This window comes from Telopea speciosissima, chromosome 3, assembly GCF_018873765.1.
Source record: "Telopea speciosissima isolate NSW1024214 ecotype Mountain lineage chromosome 3, Tspe_v1, whole genome shotgun sequence".
NCBI classification, from domain to species: Eukaryota; Viridiplantae; Streptophyta; class Magnoliopsida; order Proteales; family Proteaceae; genus Telopea; species Telopea speciosissima.
In genome coordinates, this window is record NC_057918.1 from 61,994,652 (window position 1) to 62,016,467 (window position 21,816).

At 39.5% G+C, this 21,816-nt stretch overlaps 1 protein-coding gene across 5 annotated transcripts in view; it reads right to left on the minus strand.

The window, feature by feature from the left end:
- LOC122657110 overlaps positions 1 to 21,816 on the minus strand; it is a 65,351-nt gene that overhangs the window by 33,237 nt on the left and 10,298 nt on the right. For 2 of the 5 annotated variants that reach the window (XM_043851888.1, XM_043851889.1), the window contains exon 4: positions 19,050 to 19,136. The exons of 1 other annotated variant lie outside the window; for it this stretch is intronic. In XM_043851888.1, the coding sequence (XP_043707823.1) occupies positions 19,050 to 19,136 (87 nt within the window). Of the gene's footprint in view, positions 1 to 19,037; positions 19,137 to 21,816 lie in introns of all 5 variants that reach the window. 2 more of the 5 variants (XM_043851887.1, XM_043851886.1) reach the window with 1 other exon arrangement.

Here is a 21,816-nt window from a genome sequence, read left to right on the forward strand (position 1 = left end):
GCATGCTTAATAACTTTAATGGCCAACCCAATGTGAGTTCGATAGTCGTAATATTAGTGCAAGATATTGTTGGGTTTTACCATGACAGTCATTTGACCAATCTGTTTAACAGGATTATGAATACAAGGAAGATGCCAGATGAGTGGAGGAGAAGCATTGTAGTCCCAATCTACAAAAATAAAGGTGATCTTTAAAGCTGCAATAACTATAGAAGCATTAAGTTTATAAGTCACACTATGAAACTTTGGGAGAAGGTTATTGAAGCCCGTTTGAGCAGAGAGACTCATATCTCGGTAAACCAATTTGGCTTCATGTCAAGTAGATCCACTCATGTAAGACTAGAACCAGAGTAGGTCTAATCCCAGGCAGGATCAAATAGAAAATCTCCAAAGAACGAGAAAGAGAGCAATGGGATCCCAAAGAGAACAATGGGATCTCAAAGAACAAGAATGGTGAGATCTCAAAAGATAACCAAGAGACAAATTGGTAAACACAAGAGAAGTAAAAAATATAAACCCACAATTTTGTAACCTGGGTAGGAATTTTCTTTTTCAATTCCAGCAGGTTTTGAAATATCTGTTTCGAAAGGACCAGGGAATGAATATGAATTTCAAAATTCAAAATATGAAGAAAGACCTGATGAAGTCTATGGCACGCAAGACACACTGCTTTTTCTTTAATTAAGCTAGCTCTTGGTTAAGAAATTAATATGCAGACCGAGGTGCAGTAAACGAAGAACTATTCTCTAACCTCGCCCTTGGGTCCTGCACTCTTGCTTTGCTTTGAAGCAGCAATCAAGAATACATAATCGCATGAATAAAGAGACATCGCAACAATCGAACCAGTGGTGTTGAATGACTCTTGGATCTCAAAACCTTGATGCAAACTCCAGAATACACACCTGATGGCTTGGTTGCAGGTTTAAAAACAAAAAAATAGAAGGGGGAAAGGAAGGGTTGGCTACCTCGCCTGGGCATCTCACCTATCCTATCTCAGGATTTTCACAAAGGCTCAAGCCAGTATTTCATTAATCAAATTCGTGTACAATGCTGGCCTCCCTTACAAACGTATATAGAAGACTCCAAAATAGACTTAAAACACTAAAAAGGAAAGGCCTAACCTAATTTTTAACTAATAAGGTATCCTAAATTGACTAGGAAAGTGAAATAATAAAAGAAATAGACTCAAAACAGGACTCTAACTAAACTAATGAAGCAAATCCCGTTTTCCTACTTTCTACCCCTATTTTAGCCTCATTAAATTGGCCAATTACAAAGTAAATCCATCGGATCAAAAGCCCAACACCTACATAACCCAACCTAAAGCTTATTTTTAATAAAAGAATCCCTTGAGGTGACTTATCTGCATCATCCACGATAGTAGCTATCTACTTATTGAGGAGGCTCATGGAAAGATATAGAGATAGCAAGAAGGATCTCCATATGGTCATTATTGACTTGGAAAAATTCTATGACTGAGTCCCTAAAGAATTTAATCCGACATGTTCTAGTGAGGAGAGGGGTGTTGAGTAAATATGTAGATGTAATTAAAGATATGTATAAGGGCGTGTGACTAGTGTGAGATATGTGGGAGGTCAGGGCAAGGAATTCCTAATAACAATTGGGTTACATCAGGGATCAGCCTTCAGCCCTTATCTATTTGCGTCTATCATGGACGACTTAACCAAGAGCATTCAAGACGAGGTCCCATGGTGTATGCTCTTTGCCGATGATATCATTTTGGTGAATGAGACAAGAAGGGATTAACACTAAGTTAGAGTTATGGAGATCAACCTTTAAAACAAGCGGCTTTAAGATTTGCAGAATGAAGACGGAGTATATCATGTGTAATGTTAGTCATACTATGATGGCTACCAACATGGTACAAATTGAGGAAAGAGAGATACCGCAAAGTGACTATTTTAGATATATAGGGTAAATCATAAATAAAGGCGGCGACATAGAGGATGATGTTTTATAGAGAATTAAAGCAGGATGCATGAAGTGGAGAGGAGCGTGTGGAGTGTTGTGTGGCTGACGTATTCCTTTAAAGCTTAAAGGAAAGTTCTATAGGACTGTTGCACGACCAGCTATGACGTATGGGGCAGAATGTTGGGCAGTTAAGAAGTGTAATATTGAGACGCTATGTGTAGCAGAGATGAAGATGTTAAGATGGATGTGCGGAAAAACTAGGAAGGATAAAGTAAGGAATGAACTGACTTGGGAGTTGCACCAATCAATAACAAGCTACAAGAGAGTCGCTTGAGATGGTATGGTTATGTTCAACGGGCGCCTAGGAACGCCCCAATAAGGAGGAGTGATATGATCCCGATTGAAGGAACTGAAAGAGCTAGGGGCAAGCCTAAATTGACCATAGGAGAAATTGTAAGGAAGGACAAGCATAGTCTAGGTCTTGTTCCAAGTATGACCTCGGATAGAGCCTATTGGAGGGCAAGGATCCATATAGCTATAGTTGTCAAGGCGTCGCCTAGGCGTCCAAGCACCTTGGACGCCTTGGTCGCCTAATTGTTGTCGCCTTGATTTTTTTACCCTCTCCAACACCTTGGGTCACCTAGACGCCGTGACAACTATGCATATAGCCATTTAGCTGAGATTCTCCTGATTTGCAAACCTAGATTACCCCGGGAGAGGTAATCTATGTTTGCAAATCCCTATTTCAATTTCTAGGTTGTAATTTGTTGAATGCCTAGCAAGTGTTTGAAATTAGAGGGATTCAAATTTCATTTCAATCATTGTATGACCTATCAAGTTGGAGCTTCATAAGATTGGGGTTGTAGCCCTAGACTGTGTAGGAGCATAGTCAAGAGCAGAAGCAGTAGCTCATGGACTGTTGCAGCAGTCGAATTGTGATGTGTATCAAGCAATATAGGAGGCCCAACTAGAACATTGCTCTATGCATGTAGGCAACTTGCCGAACCACATATATTGTGTGTGGCGCTATGATTGTATCTGTGGATTGGACTGTTGTGTATGCTTGCAGGATGGGTGTGCACAATCTGGTAGACTTGGCCACTTTGTGGTAGCGGGGTGGATGTGCACACGACTATGTGTTTGAGTCAGTGATTGTGTGTGCAAGATAAGTAAACTTGGGATAGCCCCAGCCAATCAGTGTATATGCCATCAGCAGCGAAAGTGAGGTGAATATCAAGGAGCAAATTAGAAGAGAAAATTTGAAGGCACTGATTCACCCCCTCTCAATGTCTACCTGGGAATATCACAACACATGCCGCTGAGGGGCCCTACCACCAGAACATGTTAGACACTATGGGGAAGGCTAGGGAGGGAGTGAAGGCGCCACTGTTTATGAGTTAATGAATGTGTATCTGATTGATGTAGATAAAAATATGAAGAAAAAGAAGCCAAAATACTGTTCACGTTACTATTCATGTGAACAGTATCACAGCCCCTTATTTTGCCTTAGTGAGAATATTATTAGAAGATCCTTGGTGGGGACCACATGAGAATCCAAGCTTTGACAAGAAAGAGGACCGGCTGCAAGAAGACTTGAAGATCTGATTTTATTTTATTACTATTCTCTTGATAGTACTTAGTTACTAAATTTATTAGTTTCTATTTTAGTTATTCTTGCATGTGGCTGAACTATAAAGCCTAGTAGTTTCTAATTTTAGTTACCTTCTATTTTAGTTAGGTTTTAGTAGTTTCTATTTCCCTACTTTCTATTTTAAGTTAGTTTCTATTTTAGAAAGTTTCTATTTTTATTGTAAGCTTGCCTAAGCTATTAATAGGCCCCTATTGTAAGGAGTGAGCAGATTTTGGAGAATAGAATTTGTGGCCAAGCTTGCCATTGGTTATGGGAGAAATTTCGTGTTTCAACAGCTGGGATAGCTGTGGGTGAGAAACCCAGGCTGAGAGAACCATTCCCCTACCCCCTTTCTTCTGTCTTTTCTCCTCCTCCTCTATTCTTCACCTTTGTTCAATCCCTTATAGTGACTGCTGCTGTGAGACACCAATTGCTGTTGCTCCTATACTCTTGAAGACTTGAATCAATCATAAACAAATCCAAGTGCTGCTGCTGCTGCTGAGCACTTCATTCATTGAGGGATTTCTGCTCCTGCGATCCAGCTTCTCCAAACAACTGCTGCAACTGATCAATACTGAAGTTCAGAAGCTGCTCCCCAAGCAAGCCTTATAATACTGTTGCTAAACATCACCAGAGAAGAATCGAACCACCCTCCTGCAGATCTGTTTCTGCCCTACTGCCTGCAGCAATCAAACCACTTTCTCTCCAAGGTCTGAGCCTTGTTCCAGAAACACTTTGGGGGATTGAATCACACCAACAAGAGGACCTAAAGAAGGTTCTCGCATTACTTGAGCTAGTGATGAAACTGTTGAGGATGGCCGACTCCGAGAAGAAGCCTACAAATGCGAAGTTGACCTCGAACCAGGGAAACCAGCTGAAGATCGACTGCAGCAGGAACAAAACAATAAAAGAACAAAATTGACTAACTGAAACTCTTTTTTTTATTGATATTTTCTGTTTACATATGAAAGAAGAACATCAAAGGATAGGAAAGAAGAAGAAAGGTATAGAGAAGGGGGGATAGGATCAGCTATCTCAGTTCATCATCCTCTCACCCAGGGCTTATCACCCACGGTATCTCACAATTGCCGCATCTCACAGCTTCATCAATAGCTCTTTTCTCTTAAATCTCTCTCTTTTCTGTTCAGACACATACATGTATTTATAATTATAATAAAACAACTCAATCGTAATCTGAGCAAGAAACTAATTAATAAAACCTATAAAATAGAAACTAGACTCTAACTAGGATTCCCAATTGGGATTACAACTCAAATAGGAATCTAAATAAGTGTCTAATAATGATTATAACACCAAAAACATAGTTGTCACCATGTGTAGGCGACCCAAGGCATTGGAGAGGGCCAAAAATCAAGGTGACACCAATTAGGTGACCAAGGCGTCTAAGGCACATGGATGCCTAGTCGTCGCCTAGGCAACACGCCTTGACAACTATGACTAAAAATCAACTCCACTATGCCAGCAGTCCATATTAGCCCCCAAATCACTGTTCATGCAAACAATATCGCGTGGACAGTGCCTTGTGGTACTGTTCACGTGAACAGTACCACATTTTTTTTTTGGTCTTCATGCTTCGATCTACATCAATGTTGACTGGTTGTAATCCAGTAGCCACATTCGCACACCATCACCCTCTACTGGTGGAGACAACGGTGGTGAAATGATGATGGTCGTGGAGATAGATATGTGATCTTCGTGAGGAGTATGACCAGGCAGAGGTGAAGCCAGACCCAGAATCGGAGCCTATCTGATTCATAGTAGTGACTTAGTTTGATCATGCTACCTAGGATGTCGACCATGGTGCACATCCCCCACACGTGCAGGTTATACCAGAGACCCGTGCAACAAGTTTAAACCAGATGTGGAACATGATAGCGTTAACATGGAGATAGATGTTTCTTCTGTGTCTAACACACTTGGAGGCTTCAGTCTGGAAGATAGTAGTGGCTTCAGGCAGCAAGGACAAGGGCGTGCACCATCATTTCCCACAAACACATCAAATGTTTGGTATAGTGGTATGATGGGTATGGTAGGTTTGATCAGCAAGGCTCTGCATCATCTACATTCCGCATTACTCATGATGATCAATCATAGGGTGTGGCCTCTTTCGTGGATAGCATCATCTCCTACCCAGGCCCCCCTAGTAGCCCTATCAGTTCGGTCCACCAAGCAACTACAGTAGAGGCACATATGCATCATCTTCCCAACCCTGTGATCTATATCCGAAGTTGGGGTACTTAGAGTATGTGGATGATGAGACATATCATGCTGTGGTGATGGACTTTGAGCATTTCTTTCGACATACCATGACATGGCCATCTATTGTGATTAAGTCAGAGGAATGATTTCTTCGGAGGCAGCAATCTTCTTCATCTTTCGAGCCCGCCCGAAACTCTATGTGGTATCGATATAGAGTAGGAGACTAGGAGAAAGGGCAAGGGACATTTGCTTATTTGCACCTAATGTGAAGTCAATAATTGTACACTTATGATGTAATTTTGAAATTTTAATATTATTAAATGAGTTTCTCCATTTATCACTTGTAATTGCATATTTTACTTGATTTCTTTATATTTTGAATCTTATAGTACTAATCATTTGTAACATAGGCTATCTTTGAGAAATATACAGGCAAGGTACAGCCATGGTTCAAGAACTCGGTTTCGGTACTGGTTTTACCCAGCCAAAAAACCGAGTTGGACTGAGATCTAAGCGAGTTGGTGCAATTTTTTTGTTTTTTTGAACTCGGTTGATGGTTTCAATGGGTTTTTTACCTACTTTGGTCATGAAAGTTGGTATACAGCCTATTTTAGGCCATTTAAACACAATGGCACTATTAGATTTTGAAAAATCAAAGTCCAAATAGGAGTTTGACTTAGTGAGAAACCAAGACAGTCACTTATTTATGCCTAATCATTTAAGTAAATGTTTTTATCATTTACTTAAGATATTATTCATAAATAAGCAAATACCCCCTATTTGAATCCAATAAAAATATTTAAAAAATAAATTCCAAAAGTATAAAAAGTCAACCCCCCCCCGGTGAAGAACAAAAACTGGATTTTCAGCGGTAGGTGCAATTTTCAACTTTTAAATGCTGGGATTTTTCTTAAATCTATAAATTCCATAAATCTTAATATATTAAAACATTGCTATAAATCAAAAGTGCGGTAAAATGTTCATTTGTTTTGATGTCTAAAAATATTTTGACAGCATTCACGCACACCAAATTAGGTTTGATCGAAACATAACTCCTTCAATATAAATCAGATTTAAGCAATCTTGAATTTGTTTGAAAGCAAGATTAGTACATTGACATATTAAAAGGGACATGGGAGACCTATGGAGTTACTGTTATGTGTGATAGTTGGATTGGACCAACTAGACAGTCCATCATCAACTCCATGGTCTATTGTAATTAGGGGTGCAAGTTTGGCCCTGTCGGCCCACACCCGCCCTAGCCCGCCCTGAGCCCGAACAGGGCCTGGGCTAAGATTTCTGGCCCTAAGGGCCGGTTAGGGTCAAAAATTCCTGACCCTGAGTCAGGGTTAGGTAGGGTCAGGGTTGAGGCCTAGGGTCGGCCCGACCCTGATTTTGGCCTTGATTTTTGGCCCTGATTTTGACCCTGATTTTGGCCCTGATTATGGCCCTGATTTTGGCCCTAATTATGGCCCTGATTTTGACCCTGATTTTGGCCCTGATTTTGACCCTGATTTTTTACCCTGATTTTGGCCCTGATTTTGACCCTGATCTTGGCCCTGAACTTGGCCCTGATCTTGACCCTGATTTTGACCCTGATCTTGGCCCTGATCTTGACCTTGATCTTTGCCCTGATTTTGACCTTGGTCTTGGCCCTGATGATGACCCCTGATCTAGACCTTGATTTTGACCCTGATTATGTATAATGATAATATGATATTCTATTATATAAGAAATTATTAATGTAACAAATAACAACTAATAAGGGTTCATAAATTAGACTTTTAAGTACATTATATATATTATATAAATAATATAATATATATATTATATGCAGACAATTATTCGGATGCAAAATATTTTGTCCAAAAACCTTCCCGCAAGGCTGCAATTAGGGCTATCCAGCCTTTGTATTTTGTTGCCCTTTTTTGTTTCAAGATTTTTTTTTTTCAATTAAAGAATGGAAAGTGGAATAGTGGATGATCCCATGAATCTCACACACAAAAAATCTGTACGGCTACACTTCATCAAATGGACATAAACCTTTTAAAAAAATAATAATTATTTAAACTTTAAATTTAAAGCATAGCTGGAAAATCGGGTTTTGACTTGGGGCGAGTCACCCAAGTCGAGTTAAATAAGACTCGGTATTTTACCTGAGTCATAAACTCGGCAAACGACCAATAGCAACGAGCCAACGAGGGTCATAAATTGTTCAAGTCATATAATGCTATAAATATAATCATATATAATCATATTTATAACATTAAAAAATAAAAAAATGTGACTCATCTTGACCGAGTTTTATGAGGCTGACTCACTAGGGTTTTTTTTTTTCCTTGAAAGACGAGTCATGTCAAATAAGACATGATTTTCCTACTATATTTATTAAAAATAAATAAATAAATAAGAAAGGTGAGAAGTCGAGAACCGTGATCTACAAGGCGACGCCTAGACAAGTAGACAACAATGTCGTCGGTGAAGAATCAGAACTTATCCATAGTAAAATACTAAAATCAAACCATGTCAATAGAGAATTGAATTAATAAAATTGCGACTTAAGTCGATTCAGAACCATATTTGGTTTAGCTCTAGACCTTTAGTGCTTTACTATAGTACTATACGTCTATACTCTATACCCTATAGTCTATAGTCTATACCCATCAAGGCATCAACCTCCATAGCATCAAGGGAAATCGAGGAAAGTAAGACATAGATGTTACTACTTAGTATTTACTGATGTTAGTATGTCACAGAAGCAAAGAGCAAGAGTAAGAGAGAACTAATCATAAATGACCTAACTCAGTAATTTTATTTATTTTTTGGATTAGAACAAAATCACCTATTCAAGGGAAAATTAAACTGACCAACACCGGGTTTGGTCATTTTCTAAAATTGACAACTGATGAATGTCCATGAGTCCATGACACTTGATCAGATTTTATAATTTTTTAATCAACTTAGGCGACTCGTCTTGATTGAATCAAAACCTGGTTCAATTGTCCATTTATGATTTAAATGTCAAATTTTAAAATGACCAGACCGATCAAAAACTCTTTTTTTTTTAGAAACCAGTCCAAAACTCAAAGTTAATAATAGTTTATTTAAAAAACCCCAAAGCAAGTGAAATCTTTTTTTTTTTTTTGGGCTTAAGCAACTAAGCAAGTGAAAAGTCTTAAAAGTTAAAATTCTAACAAAAAAAAAAGAAGTCTTAAAAGTTAAAAGTTTAAACGAATCTCATTCTCTTAACCTCTTCTTTTCCCATTTTATTCGAACCCTAGCAGAGTAGCAGCCGCAGCATCCCCCAAACCCCAATCATCTTCTTATTCTTCTCCATCTCCGATCTACGATCGCCGGCGAACCTTCTTATAAGACTCAAAGCCTCAACTCCTCAACGGTGACTGCGACGGTGACGACTCGGTTCCTCCTCTTCTTCTCCATCTCCGTTCGGTTGCAGCGGCAACGACTCGGTTCCTCTTCTTCTTCTCCATTTTCGTTCAATTGCAGTGGCAGTTTCCTTAAGGATCCCTCCCTCGCCAACTTTCTCTTGCAGCAAGTACATTCCTGTAAGAATCTCTTTCATTTCATTCAAATTGTGCATTTAATTTAAATCTGGTTCTCTAAGAAGGGGAATGTGGTCTGTGAATCAGAATTTTTATTCGTTTTTCTCCCTCTTCTTGACTTTCATATAAAAATCTCTTTATTATTATTTTTTTTTTGTAGTGTAGATCTGCTGCTAGCCTGCTACTACTCTAACAGCCTAACAGGCTTGGTTCTCTCGGTTGGAAGGAATAGCCGAAACCCCCTTGTATATCTTCTCTTTTCAGCTCATGTTGCTTGTGAGTTGTGACAGATTAGATGGGGAACGTAGTCTGTGAATCAGAATTTTTTATTCGTTTTTTCTCCCTCTTCTTGACTATCATATAAAAATCTCTTTATTATTTTTTTTTATATGATAATAAAGAGGTCAGGGTCAAGGTCAGGGTCAGGGTCAGGGCCAATCAGGGTCAACCCGGCCCGACGCTGCCCAATCAAGGCCAATCAGGGCGGGTTAGGGTTGGGCTTGGCCCTGTCAGGGTCAGGGTTAGGGTCAGGGTTTTAAGACCCTGAGTCAGGGTCAAGGCGGGTTTGGGCCTAGATAAAGGGACTCAGTGGGCTGGGGTTTCAAAAAGCCCGACCCAACCCGACCCTGTTGCAGCCCTAATTGTAATAGTAAGGTTGTCTTTCCAAAGTTAGTTGATGCATCCAAGGACAAAAGGATGCAATGTCTATATACAAGTTGTTGAAGGAAGTTGTGGTGGAGGTAGGGCCACTGAACATTGTCCAAGTGGTGATAGAAAACGGAAGTAACTTTAAGAAGGCAGGAGAGAGATTGATGAACAGGAGCAGCAGTAAGATCCACCTCTTTTGGAGACCATGTCGGCCTACTACATTGACCTCATACTTAATGACATTGGAAAGAAATCCCTGGTAGCGGGTTTGGTCGAGTAGGCAAAACAGGTGACCACATTTGTCTATAGCCATGGGTCTTCTTTACAATTATTGAGGGAGAAGAGCGAAGGGATTTGGTGAGGCCTGGCATTACTCGATTTGGCACCAACTACATTGTATTGAAGAGCTTTCAGACAAAGATGGTTGGCTTGCTATCAGGAGTGGTTTAGTTGGAGGGAGTCGGGTTTGCCAGGGGGTAAAGCAACACAAGTGACCATCTCTAGTGACTAGTTCTGGCAAGACTTGACGAAGGTCCTTCTTATATTGGACCCAATGGTAAGGGTACTGAGGATGTTAGACTCAGAGAAGAAGCCTACCTTGCCACACCGGTATGGTACTATGGAGCTAATGAAGGATCACGTAAGATCTATAATACCTCAAGGTGGGAAGACGTCTTAAAATCGTTGACCGAAGGAAGAAGCACTTAATGCAACCACTACATAGAGCTGTTGATTTTTATAAGTTTAGTGAAAGATGTAGAAAACCTAGAATCTGTAACCAGTAACTCTAGAGAGAAGATGGAAGTCGTAAAATACTTGAATGAATTAATTGATAGCTAAGCCCCTCTATTTATAATAGAGGGGAAATTACAAATAGACTAAACAAGGTGATGTGGGACTAAAACCCACATAGCCGACATAAACTAATAACATAATAAATAAACTAACCCCAAAAGGACCAGAATACCCCCACGGTATTCTGGATTACATATTCCAACACTCCCCCTCAAGCTGGATTGTACAAATAAGAGAAGAAGGAAAATCCAGCTTGAACTAAATAAAAAAAAGAACTCCATAATAATGCTAACACTCCCCCTCAAGTTGGCGCATATGAGGTACTAATGCCCAACTTAAACAAAATGGGAAAAAACTAAGTTGCAGCAGAATCCAGTTTGACATATGAATACAGCTCCCAAATAAACCTTTAAGAACTTGAAAAATTAGATTTTCAAAACTTGGACAGACATGATCAGCAAACCGGGACTGGAATGTCTTCCAAAAAAGGCAGCGTTCAACGACCTTCAATAGCTATCCAGTGATGAATCTCTGGTTGTCGTAGTGACATAGAATCTTGAAGGGAAATAACTAGAGCAGCAAGCAGCGAAAAACAAATTGAATCAGGCAGCGGAAAAAATACCGTATCAACCCAACGAAAATCCTCAATAGACAACAACCAAATAAACTCCAATACTTCAATCTCAAGAAAATCCTCAAATAGGCAACAACCAAATATCTTCAATACTCTTCAATACTTCAATCTCCCCTTTACGGCAAACTCAACCCAATAACAAAGGATACCCAATAGCAAAGGTAGAGAAAACTGATCTTCTATGTTTTGCACCAATGTTCCTGCATGTTCTGCGTTCTACAATGTCTGCAGGTGTATTGTACATAATCCCCCCCTCACGTGTAGTACACGTGGACATAACAAAGATGATGTAAAAGATAGGGCAAAAACATAATATTCCAAAATTTTCCAAGAGGTGCTAAGGGTAATGAAAAAGGAAGAAATGGCAAATTAGAGAATACCATTATCGTCCAATATGGTTATGGGTATATGCCAAAGGTATGGGATATGAAGGGAATTAGAATTATTGAAAGGGAACGGTGTTGGAAAAAAAAAAGGATGGCATGGCTGTAATTCGGTGGAAATCCATTTTTAAATACCAACCAAGCCAAAGGGAAAACTGGTAATAAACTAGAATTTTCAAGGGTCAATTGGGTAGTCAAATAGGGGAATGTATTAAAAGATAATGGCAGTTCCGTAAATAACCAGAATTTTGTAAGGGGTTTTGGTAAACAAAAAGCAATGGGATGCAATTGGTAAAATAATGGCTATGGAGAGTGGCTATTTGGTAAATAACCAGAATTTTCAAGGGTTACTAGGTAAGACAAAGAACCAAGGATATGAAAGGGGTTAATAATTATTGACCATGGGTATACTTGGAAGCAAAGTTGAGGTAAGGGACATGGGGGAATAAAAGGCAAGGATAGGGGTATTTATGGTAACTAAATAAAAGGGAAACTAAAAACAAATAACGTGATTGTCTTCAACCCATGGACAGTCACGCAACCAGCTAGAAGAATGGGACGGCAACTACTCATCCGATAACCAAGGGAAACCAGGGGAACAGTCCCAACAGAATACGGCGAACCTGGAAGAATCATAAGAGCAGCAAATCAAGAAGAAGCAAACGATCCCATGTATCCAGAAATCAAGACCATACAACCAGCGGTAACCTTCGACTTCGATTGCGGAAAGACAACCAGTAGCAAATCGCAAGCAGCAAATCCACAATATATCAAGCTTCTTCTGAGATCGAACAAGCAGGGTATCGATTCAGGCAGCAACCCAAACCACAATGTTGCTACATAAAAACCAGAAATTGACTAGGGTTTGACATCCAAGGAAAACAGCAGCAATCGAAACAGCAAATAGATCGCAACTTGCGATAGCAGCAGCGGAATAGAACAGCAAATAAATATCGATGGAGCACAAACCAACCAGTAGCAGAATCGATTTCAACGATAGACAAGTATGATACCAGCAGCAGAGATTCGAACAAAATAGCAGCAGATAAATTGATGGAGTTCGATTCACTTCTGGTATTTGGAATCGCAAGATAGCAGCCACAGGATTTTTATCAACCAGTAGTAATGATAGCGGTAGCAGCAGTAGAAAAGACCCAGAAATCTTCCACAGCAGATTCGACACAACAGCAAATAATCTTCCCTCGTCTAGAAAATTGCAAGGCGGTAGAAGAACCCCTTGTTCTTCGGGGGCAATCCTTTCGACTTATCGGAAGGAAACCACCTTTCGAAACCAAATCCATCTTTGATGATAGCAGCAACTAGAAATCGATAGAGTAACAGACGACAGCGAAGCATAAACAGTAGTGGTAATGATTGATTTTCATCAAATACTCATCTTCAGTATATGAAACCCATACAAAATTGGAAACCTAAAAACGACTCTCAAACCGGCAACTGGTTAGTGCTCTGATATCATGTAGAAAACCTAGGATCTGTAACCAGTAACTCTAGAGAGAAGAAAAGAGAGAAGAGAAGATGGAAGTTGTAAAATACTTGAATTAATTAATTGATAGCTAAGCCCCTCTATTTATAATAGAGGGGAAATTACAAATAGACTAAACAAGGCGATGTGGGACTAAAACCCACATAGCCGACATAAACTAATAACATAATAAATAAACTAACCCCAAAAGGACCAGAATACCCGCACGGTATTCTGGATTACATATTCCAACAAAAGATACTAAGTTAATTTACATTCTATTTACATATCCATAATCACTGACAAGTTATTTATGTAATTATCAGCATACTATCTCAATCCCAGGTATCAGTACAAGCGTAACCTTGGTTGATGAATCACTGCTAGAAGCAATGGAAAATGTGGTGGCGAAGTTGGAGCCTAATGTTGATATACAGGCAAAATGCAACAATGAGGTGATAGGTAGTCACTAATTTATAAGGTATGTAACCACTCTATTGTGTACAAATGCAAGGCATGCTTGAAATAAGTATAGATAAAGAACTTCAGAGATGCTCTTGCGAGTTCAAGTAGTGCAACCGTAGTGACTGCTAGAGAATCCGCAAGCCCTGGTAGGTCCACTGCATTATTTTTCATTTTGTCTCTATTGAATTCATTACCTATAAATAATCATAATATTCTAAATTTCTAATGCAGCCAACTAGTAGATACTCTATGAGAAAGAGGCATCTAAATTGAGAAAGATAGCAATCAAGGCACTCTCTCAGACTTTTTCCACCTCTAGATACGAGCTCAACTGGAGAACATTCTCACTCATCCACAACAAGAGGCAGAACTAATTCTGTCACAAATGACTGGAGTAGTTGGCGTTCGTGCATTATAACATGAGATTGAAGATGCAGGACATATGCTAGGCATGCAGGGTGATAATAATCCAATCGAGCTTGCCAACATTTTGCAAGTTGACACAGATGATGAGGAGGATCCCCTATACTAGTGGGTGAAGGATCGAGGTAACCCTATCATGGATCAGGCTGGGGATAGGCCCAAGTGCTCGACCCTGAGATAGCTAGTTAGATGGGTACCGATGTGGAAGAGCATATGGCATCTTGCCAGGTCCGTGTGCATTCGCAAACACCCCGACCTTCCGTGTCTCAAGCTAGCAAGGTTGATGAGGACCCCGAGTGATGTAGTCCTAGATTGGTAGTAGACCAACTAGGAGCTAGACAACCAGGATCTGTTATGTACAGGTGAATCGGCTAGGTCAAAATAGGGATCTAGGATTTGGTTAGGGTTAGGGTTTGATGTAGGGGTTATGTTAGGAAGGTGTAGGGGGGTCTATCAATGAAGGTCTTGAGAAGTTTTAATGGAGGGAAGTATGCTGATTTGAATTAGCAGCAATATAGGGTTTCGGGTTTTTGAAAATTGTAAAATAGGGGAATCTAGGGTTTAGAGTGGGAGGACGGGGCTAGGGTTTGGATCGAGAGCTATAGGGGCAGGGGTGGAGAGTTTGAACTAAAAAAGGAGGGATTTTGCTGGCTGGTTTGATCTGGGCAGAATTTAGGTTATAGGGATGGTGTTCAATGATGGGGGGATGTTAGGGTTTGGTGGTTTAGAGGATTAGAAGAAAAAGGATGGGGATGGGGATGTGGATGCTTCCACTTACTTGTAATGGCAAAAAATTATTGGCAGCAGCTTGTTGGAGGAACTTGAATAAAAATTGAATCTTTGACTGAAATTAGAAGTAGAATTTGAAGCGAACCACCCGGGCTTCACACTGCAAGGTGTCGATTGGATCAAACACCAATCCCACCAATGAACCACCCGGGCTTCCCACCGCAAGGTATCAATTAGATCAAACACCAATCCCACCAACCTAGATCAAACACAAGACAAAAATCTTCAATGGAGAAGAAGAGCAGCAAAAGCTTTTCAGTAATATCAAAATTCATGTTCAATACTTGGCCACCTTACAACCTTATATAAAAGACTCAAAAATAGATTCCTACACTGAAAAGGAAAGGTCTAACCCAATCCTTAATCTATTAGGTAACCTAAACTGACTAGGAAAGTAAAATAACAAAAGAAATAGACTCAAAACATGGTTGGACTTATAGAGTCCTAATCCAGCCCAACTTAAATAACAATTAAATAGTCACATGACCACTTAACCAAGTCACTGGATCACTTAAGTGATCACATGACCACTGAGCAAATAAAAAGAAATCTACTAACTAATCCAGTATGTAACCTTATTACTCATATTTTAGGCCCATAAAAGTGGCCTATTACATAAAAAACCCATGGGATCAAAGGCCCAATATATATATAATCCAACCCTAGACTAATTCCTAATAAAATAAGCCCATTTCGGTGATGAATCTACATCACTGAGTGGTCACATTCTAGTGATGGTAATGATGGTGGTGATGGGGGTGATGGGGGTGATGAGGATGATGGGCATGGAGATAATGGGAGAATGCATGAGAGGTACAAGTACCAGCAAGAGCCGGAGCTGGTGCGCTTCACTAGCGAGACTCAGTTTACTCATTCCACATAGGATGAGGACCACAGTACATGTGCCTGCACACTACAGGCTTGCAGTAATGTAGTCCTAGGTTTGAAAAGTCAAACTAGGAGCTAGTCAACTAGGATCTGTTATGAACAGGTGAATCGGCTAGGTCAAAAATAGGGTTTTTGGTGAAATTAGGGTTAGGATTTTATTAAGGTTAGGGTTTGATGTATGGGTTATGTCAAGTTGAGGTAGGGGAGTCTTCCAATGAAGGTCCTGAGATGTTTTGATGGATGGAAGTGTGTATACTTGAATAGGCAGCAAACTAGGTTTAGGGTTTCGGGTTTTGGAAAAGAGGAAAAGAGGGAAATCTAGGGTTTAGAGTGTGAGGATGGAGCTAGGGTTTGGATCGACTGCTATAGGGGCAGAGATGGAAATTCTGTTATGGTTTTGATGGGTGGATTGGTCTGTGCAGGTGTTAGGTCATGGGAAATTTAAGATACAAAAGAGGGGAAAACTAGGGTTGGGGCTGTAAAGGATTAGAATAAGAAAGGTTGGGGTTGGGGATGATTCAACACACTGTAGTTGCAGAATTTCTTGGGCAGCAGCTTGAAGGGTTGTAGATCTTGAATAAAAATCAAAACTTGAATTGAACCTGAAAATAGGGCTTCAAAAGAACAAAGAGAGCTTGAATGAACCACCCAAGCTTCACACCGCAAGGTGTCGATTGGAAAAACACCAATCCCACCAGCCTTGATCAAACACAAGACAAAAATCTTCAATGAAGAAAAAGAGCAGCAAAAAGCTTTTCATTAATATCACAATTCGTGTTCAATACCTGCCCCCCTTACAACCTTATATAAAAAGCTCAAAGATAGACTCCTACACTAAAAAGGAAAGGCCTAAACCAATCCTTAGGCTATTAAGTAACCTAAACTAACTAGGAAACTAAAATAGACTCAAAACAGATACCTAATCCAGCCCCACTAAACACTTAAAAGAAAATTAATAACATTACTTAAATCAAACCATTGGTTGAACCAGTTTAATTTATGAACAAAAACACCAAAATAAAACTAAGTATGGAACTAAAATAACTAATCCCGAATGCAACCCTATTACCCATACTTTAGGTCCATAAAAGTGACCTATTACATAGAAAACCCATGGGATCAAAAGCTCAACATGTATATAACCCAACCCTAGACTGATTCTTTAAAAAAGAAGCCCAGTTTGTAGTAAATTTGCATCATGCAGGCTATTCGAGAAGCCTGCGTCACCAATTCATACCACCACCTGAGGAGGATAGCATGGAGTCAATGGACATCAATGTTAGGAGCTTGATTGACACTCTCGGAGGCATGACTATGGAGAATGGTATGCATGGGGAGAAGTGGCATGCACCGCCATACGGATATGGCACGGAGAGCACCAGTTCCGACTATAGTCACTATACTGGATATGATCAATTTGGGTAGGTTAGGTCTTCATCATCATTACCCTTGGCCTCTGAGTATGAGGGTCAGTCACGTACTGGGTCAGGTTTTACGGACAGCAACTTCTCATAACCAGCCCCCAAATATGTCGGTTCCAGTTCCACAAGCACCATCCAGTAGCAGTGGCTCTCACTCAAATTCTGCACGGTTCAGAGATCCATGCCCTAAGTTAGGGTACCTACAATTTGTGGATTCCATTTATATCGCTTCTATGGATGACTTCGAGCAATTCTTCCTCCATACTATGACATGGCCAGCTAATGTGATACAGTCGGAGGCTAACTTGGTTCGGCAGCAACAACTTACTAGTGGTTTTGATCCAGACCGGCACTCGTTTCAATATTGGAGTTTAGGACTCTAAGATGGGTATAGGGGTGACTTGTTGCTTGTATTGTTGACTCTGATATATTTGACTCGTTGTATTCGTCCTCCATACAATGAAATGGTTTATAATTGATGTCTTTTCATTCCAAATGCTTACTTCAGTTGTTTTACTTGAATTATATGTCTTCTAGTACTAAAGATTGTGTGGAATAGGACAATCAGAGAATGTATACAATGTTTTTGGTGTATTTTTTAAAATCTAAAGGTTCCACTATGTTTAGAGGGCCCTAAAATAGGCTGTCCTACAAGTTTCATGACCTAATTATGCCATATGGCCCCCAAAACCCAACATTGAAATTCCCAGAAACAAAAAATACAAGTTTTCGACCGAAACCTTGAACTATGTTCTGAGCAATTGGCTGGGAGAAGTCAATGGAGGTCTGGGCCCTAGTTAGTAAATGCACATATTATTCGCATATAATACGCTTGCCGCACCATTTCATTGAAAAATAAGATTTTTTTTCAAATTTTTCAAAGATAAAGAGAAACAAAACGTTTTTTGTTAGATTTAGGGTAACATGTATTATATGAAAGCCAAAAAACATGCAACTAAAAAGGGTTTGAAAACGGGAAAAAAACAGTTTTTAGTCTTTAACATGATCCTAGGCACCAAACTTCATCTTCCACTTCTTTTTCAAACGACTGAACTTAAAACCCAGGGGCTGAACTCCATCTTCCTCTACTTAGCAAACGATTGAAACCCATGCCCTGAACTCAATCTCCTGTCTCTAGTGGCTTCGCATCCCTCCATTTTCAAGGGTTTCATCTCCCTTCTTGGCCAGAATCATCGTAACTCCACATCCCTCTTCTTCTTTTCCAAACAACTGAACTGAAACCCCAAGCACCAAACTCCATCTAGAAAGACTCTGAGGAAATTGGGCTGACATGAAGTTACCTTTATTTGACTCTTTTTTAAGCTATAGTTTTAGTATTATTGAGTTTTAAGTCTGATTAATATCTATATGTATCAATATCCCTTTTCTTACTGTACCCATATTCATAGTTATCAAGGCGTTGCCTTGCGTCCAGGCTCCTTGGTTGCCTAGGCACCCCCTTGCCGCCTTGGTGGTGTCGGCTTGATTTTAGACCCTCTCCAACGCCATGGTCACCTTGCCGCCTTGATAACTATGCCCGTATTTTTCTATGTTAAGGGTAAGCTTTATCCTTGACAAAATAGTTCAGTTTATGTTCTTGCATTACTGTTTTTGTGCTTAGTATAAATTGTCAATGTTTGGCATAGCAATGGCCCTGCCAGGTGCTGTGTGTCATCCTTTCCAAATCAATAGAATTTCTGTTATTTATGCATAAATTTAAAAAAAAATAAAAATCTAGCAGAGTAAGGAGTACTCTGTGACTAGTTTCCAGCTTACCACATTGCCATCTGATTCCAGCATCTCCTGCAATCTCATTTTTGGAGAATCGCCCTTGGATTCATTAGCCTTAGGAGAAGATGGTTCCTGGGAGAAAAAAAGGCAAATAAACACAGATACAAGAATAGGTTAATAGGTGGGAAGAAAGAAAGAAAGGCAAACCACTCTTCGAATAAAATATATTTCAGTAAATTACTCTGCATCATTAATCATCGTTTTTTAACCGGTTACACTTTCAACTAACCATATGTATTTCTTAGCAAATGGGAAACCATGAAACAACATAACTAAAGTTATTATCTTTTTTCACAAGTCCATGAAAACATTGCGAAATTTCTGGAAATGGAAGGGAGACTTTAAAAACTTAAAGCTCCAGGAAGAGATAGGATAAGCACAAGTTTACACCTAGGGATTATGACAAAAGAAATTGCATAAATGCTAGCATAATAGTTTACATTGATCAATACAAGTGATATACCTCATCACATCTCTGAAACCTTAAAGCAAGAACATTTCATAAAGAAACTAAAAAATAATTCAGAATAACGAAGGAATAGTTAATCTTATACTATCATCACAAGCATTTGTGAGTTGTGAGGATCAGTATCCTTCACAACTTGCCACATCAGGAGCATGGCTAGGGACCCTGCCCCTATCTAATCTGTCAGTTTTAAAGCCTAAACAAGTAGTGGGGGTCTCTTAAATGCCAGTCCAAATTGAAGAAAAATTATAAGGATGCAACTAAATTCCTTTATTGAAATGACAATCATGTAATTTTATGAAACTTTCAACTCGCTTATTTTGTTAACTCAAACTTCCAGTTGATTTCCTAACAGCATCTCCCTTTGATGACTCGACATGTATTTTTATGAAAGTGAGGGACCCTGGTTAACTTATCCTTCATTACAACATGTCAGACTGCATTTGATACACATTAATCTGCTTTATTGTTTTAATTCTGTTCTAAAAACCAAATAAAAGGAAAATCCTTGAATAAAATCAGTACAAAAAAAGTAGGATTTAATTGAAATTTTCTCTTTTACAAGGCTTTTAGCTGGGAATAAAATTTGGTAAGACGCTTTCAAAATATTTTCAAAACAAAAAAAATATGAGAAAAAAAGACAGTTTTCCTGGTCAGTAGTCTAGGTAAAGGAATCTATGGATTGGTCCAGATACAGATGCTAAAAACAGGAGAAAGAAGAGGCTGAAACTGCCTGTTGTTGAAGATTCCTAGCTTTAGTAGGGGTCTCAAGTGAGTTTGGTCGTTGGGTTATTTAGCTAGAGTTATTTCAATTTTCAGATTGTAATTAATTAATAGTATTAAGGCAGGATTAAGGGTTGGTAGGTTTCCAGTCCTGTTTTGATTATTTGTTAAAAGTCGTAGGTGGCATACGAATTCCATTCTAGCTGGTCAATTGGCGTTCTTTAGTTTTTGTTTCGTTTCTGTTTTCTTTTCAGTTCAGGATTGAGTCCAGTTCCTAACTTAGTCCTGATTAGGTCCGTCAAATTTTATAATAATGTGTCAAGGCCTATGCCTCCCCCACAATTTGATCAATTGAAGTTCTCAGTTTTCTGCAACTGTGGTTATGCGGATTCAGAACAACCTGAGTGGTTTCTCAGTTACTTGGTAGATTCCAAGTTGTAGTGCAGGTGGATTCCTGGCCTTTACTATCATCTCAGTCTCTTTATCTTCTTATTTCAGTATCACCACTCAGATTTCTTCAATTTTTTTTTACCTGTGGTTCCCCTAATTTCTTCCAGGTTTCAGATTTCTTGTTACTCTCATAACTTCTTATGCTGACAAATCACAGAAGTGGGCTTATTTTAGTGGAAATAAGACTTGGGTTGGGTTCTATACATGTTGGGCCTTTGGTCAATGGGTTTTCTTTGTAATAGGCCACTTTAATGGGCCTAACATATGTGGAGGAAGGAATACTGGATTTATTTTTTACTTAAGGTGTGGGGTCCAGTTAAAGCCCTATTCCTTCATTTTAATTGTTATTAAGTGTTAGTAGTGGCTGGATTAGGGACTCTATGAGACCAGACTTGTTTTAAACTGCTTTCGTTTATTTTAAACAGAGTTTTAGTCTATTAAGACTACGGCTGGATAAGTTTTAAGCTTAATTTGAGTCTCTTTTTCAGTCTTTTATATAAGGTTGTGAGGGGCTTCAGCCCTGCAAACAAATTTGACGAATGGAAATTGCAATTGCCTTTTGGTCATGAGATTCAGAGCTCTATGTTGAATAATGTACACCAGAATACCGAGGGGCACGGTATTCTGGTCTTTTTACAGTTGTAATATTATGTTTATGTACCTCCGAGTTAAGTCGGCGGGTTTTTAGAAGGGTGATTCTCTACTCCTACAGGCACACTCGATCTCAGTTGGAACCATTCCCCCCTATATCGATCTCACGTTTTTTTCAAAACCCTGATAAAATCGATCTAGGGGTTTTGCTTCTCTGCTGCTACTGATTTTTGGGGACATTTATTATCACCATTACACAGGTCTCTCCACTAATTTTTGGCTCTTCTCCATAGTTGTCACGGCGGTTAGGCGACCTAAGGCGGTGGAGAGGGGCAAAATTCAAGACGACACCAACTAGGCGAATAAGGTGTCCAAGGCGCCCGCCTAGGCGACGCCTTGACAACTATGCTCTTCTCTTGAAGTGCTTACTGGGTTTCTCATCACACCAGCCCTTCTCTACGATTTGGGTTTCTCTGCTGCATTATGGGTGACTCTGAAGTCTTTACTGGCACTTCTGCTGCC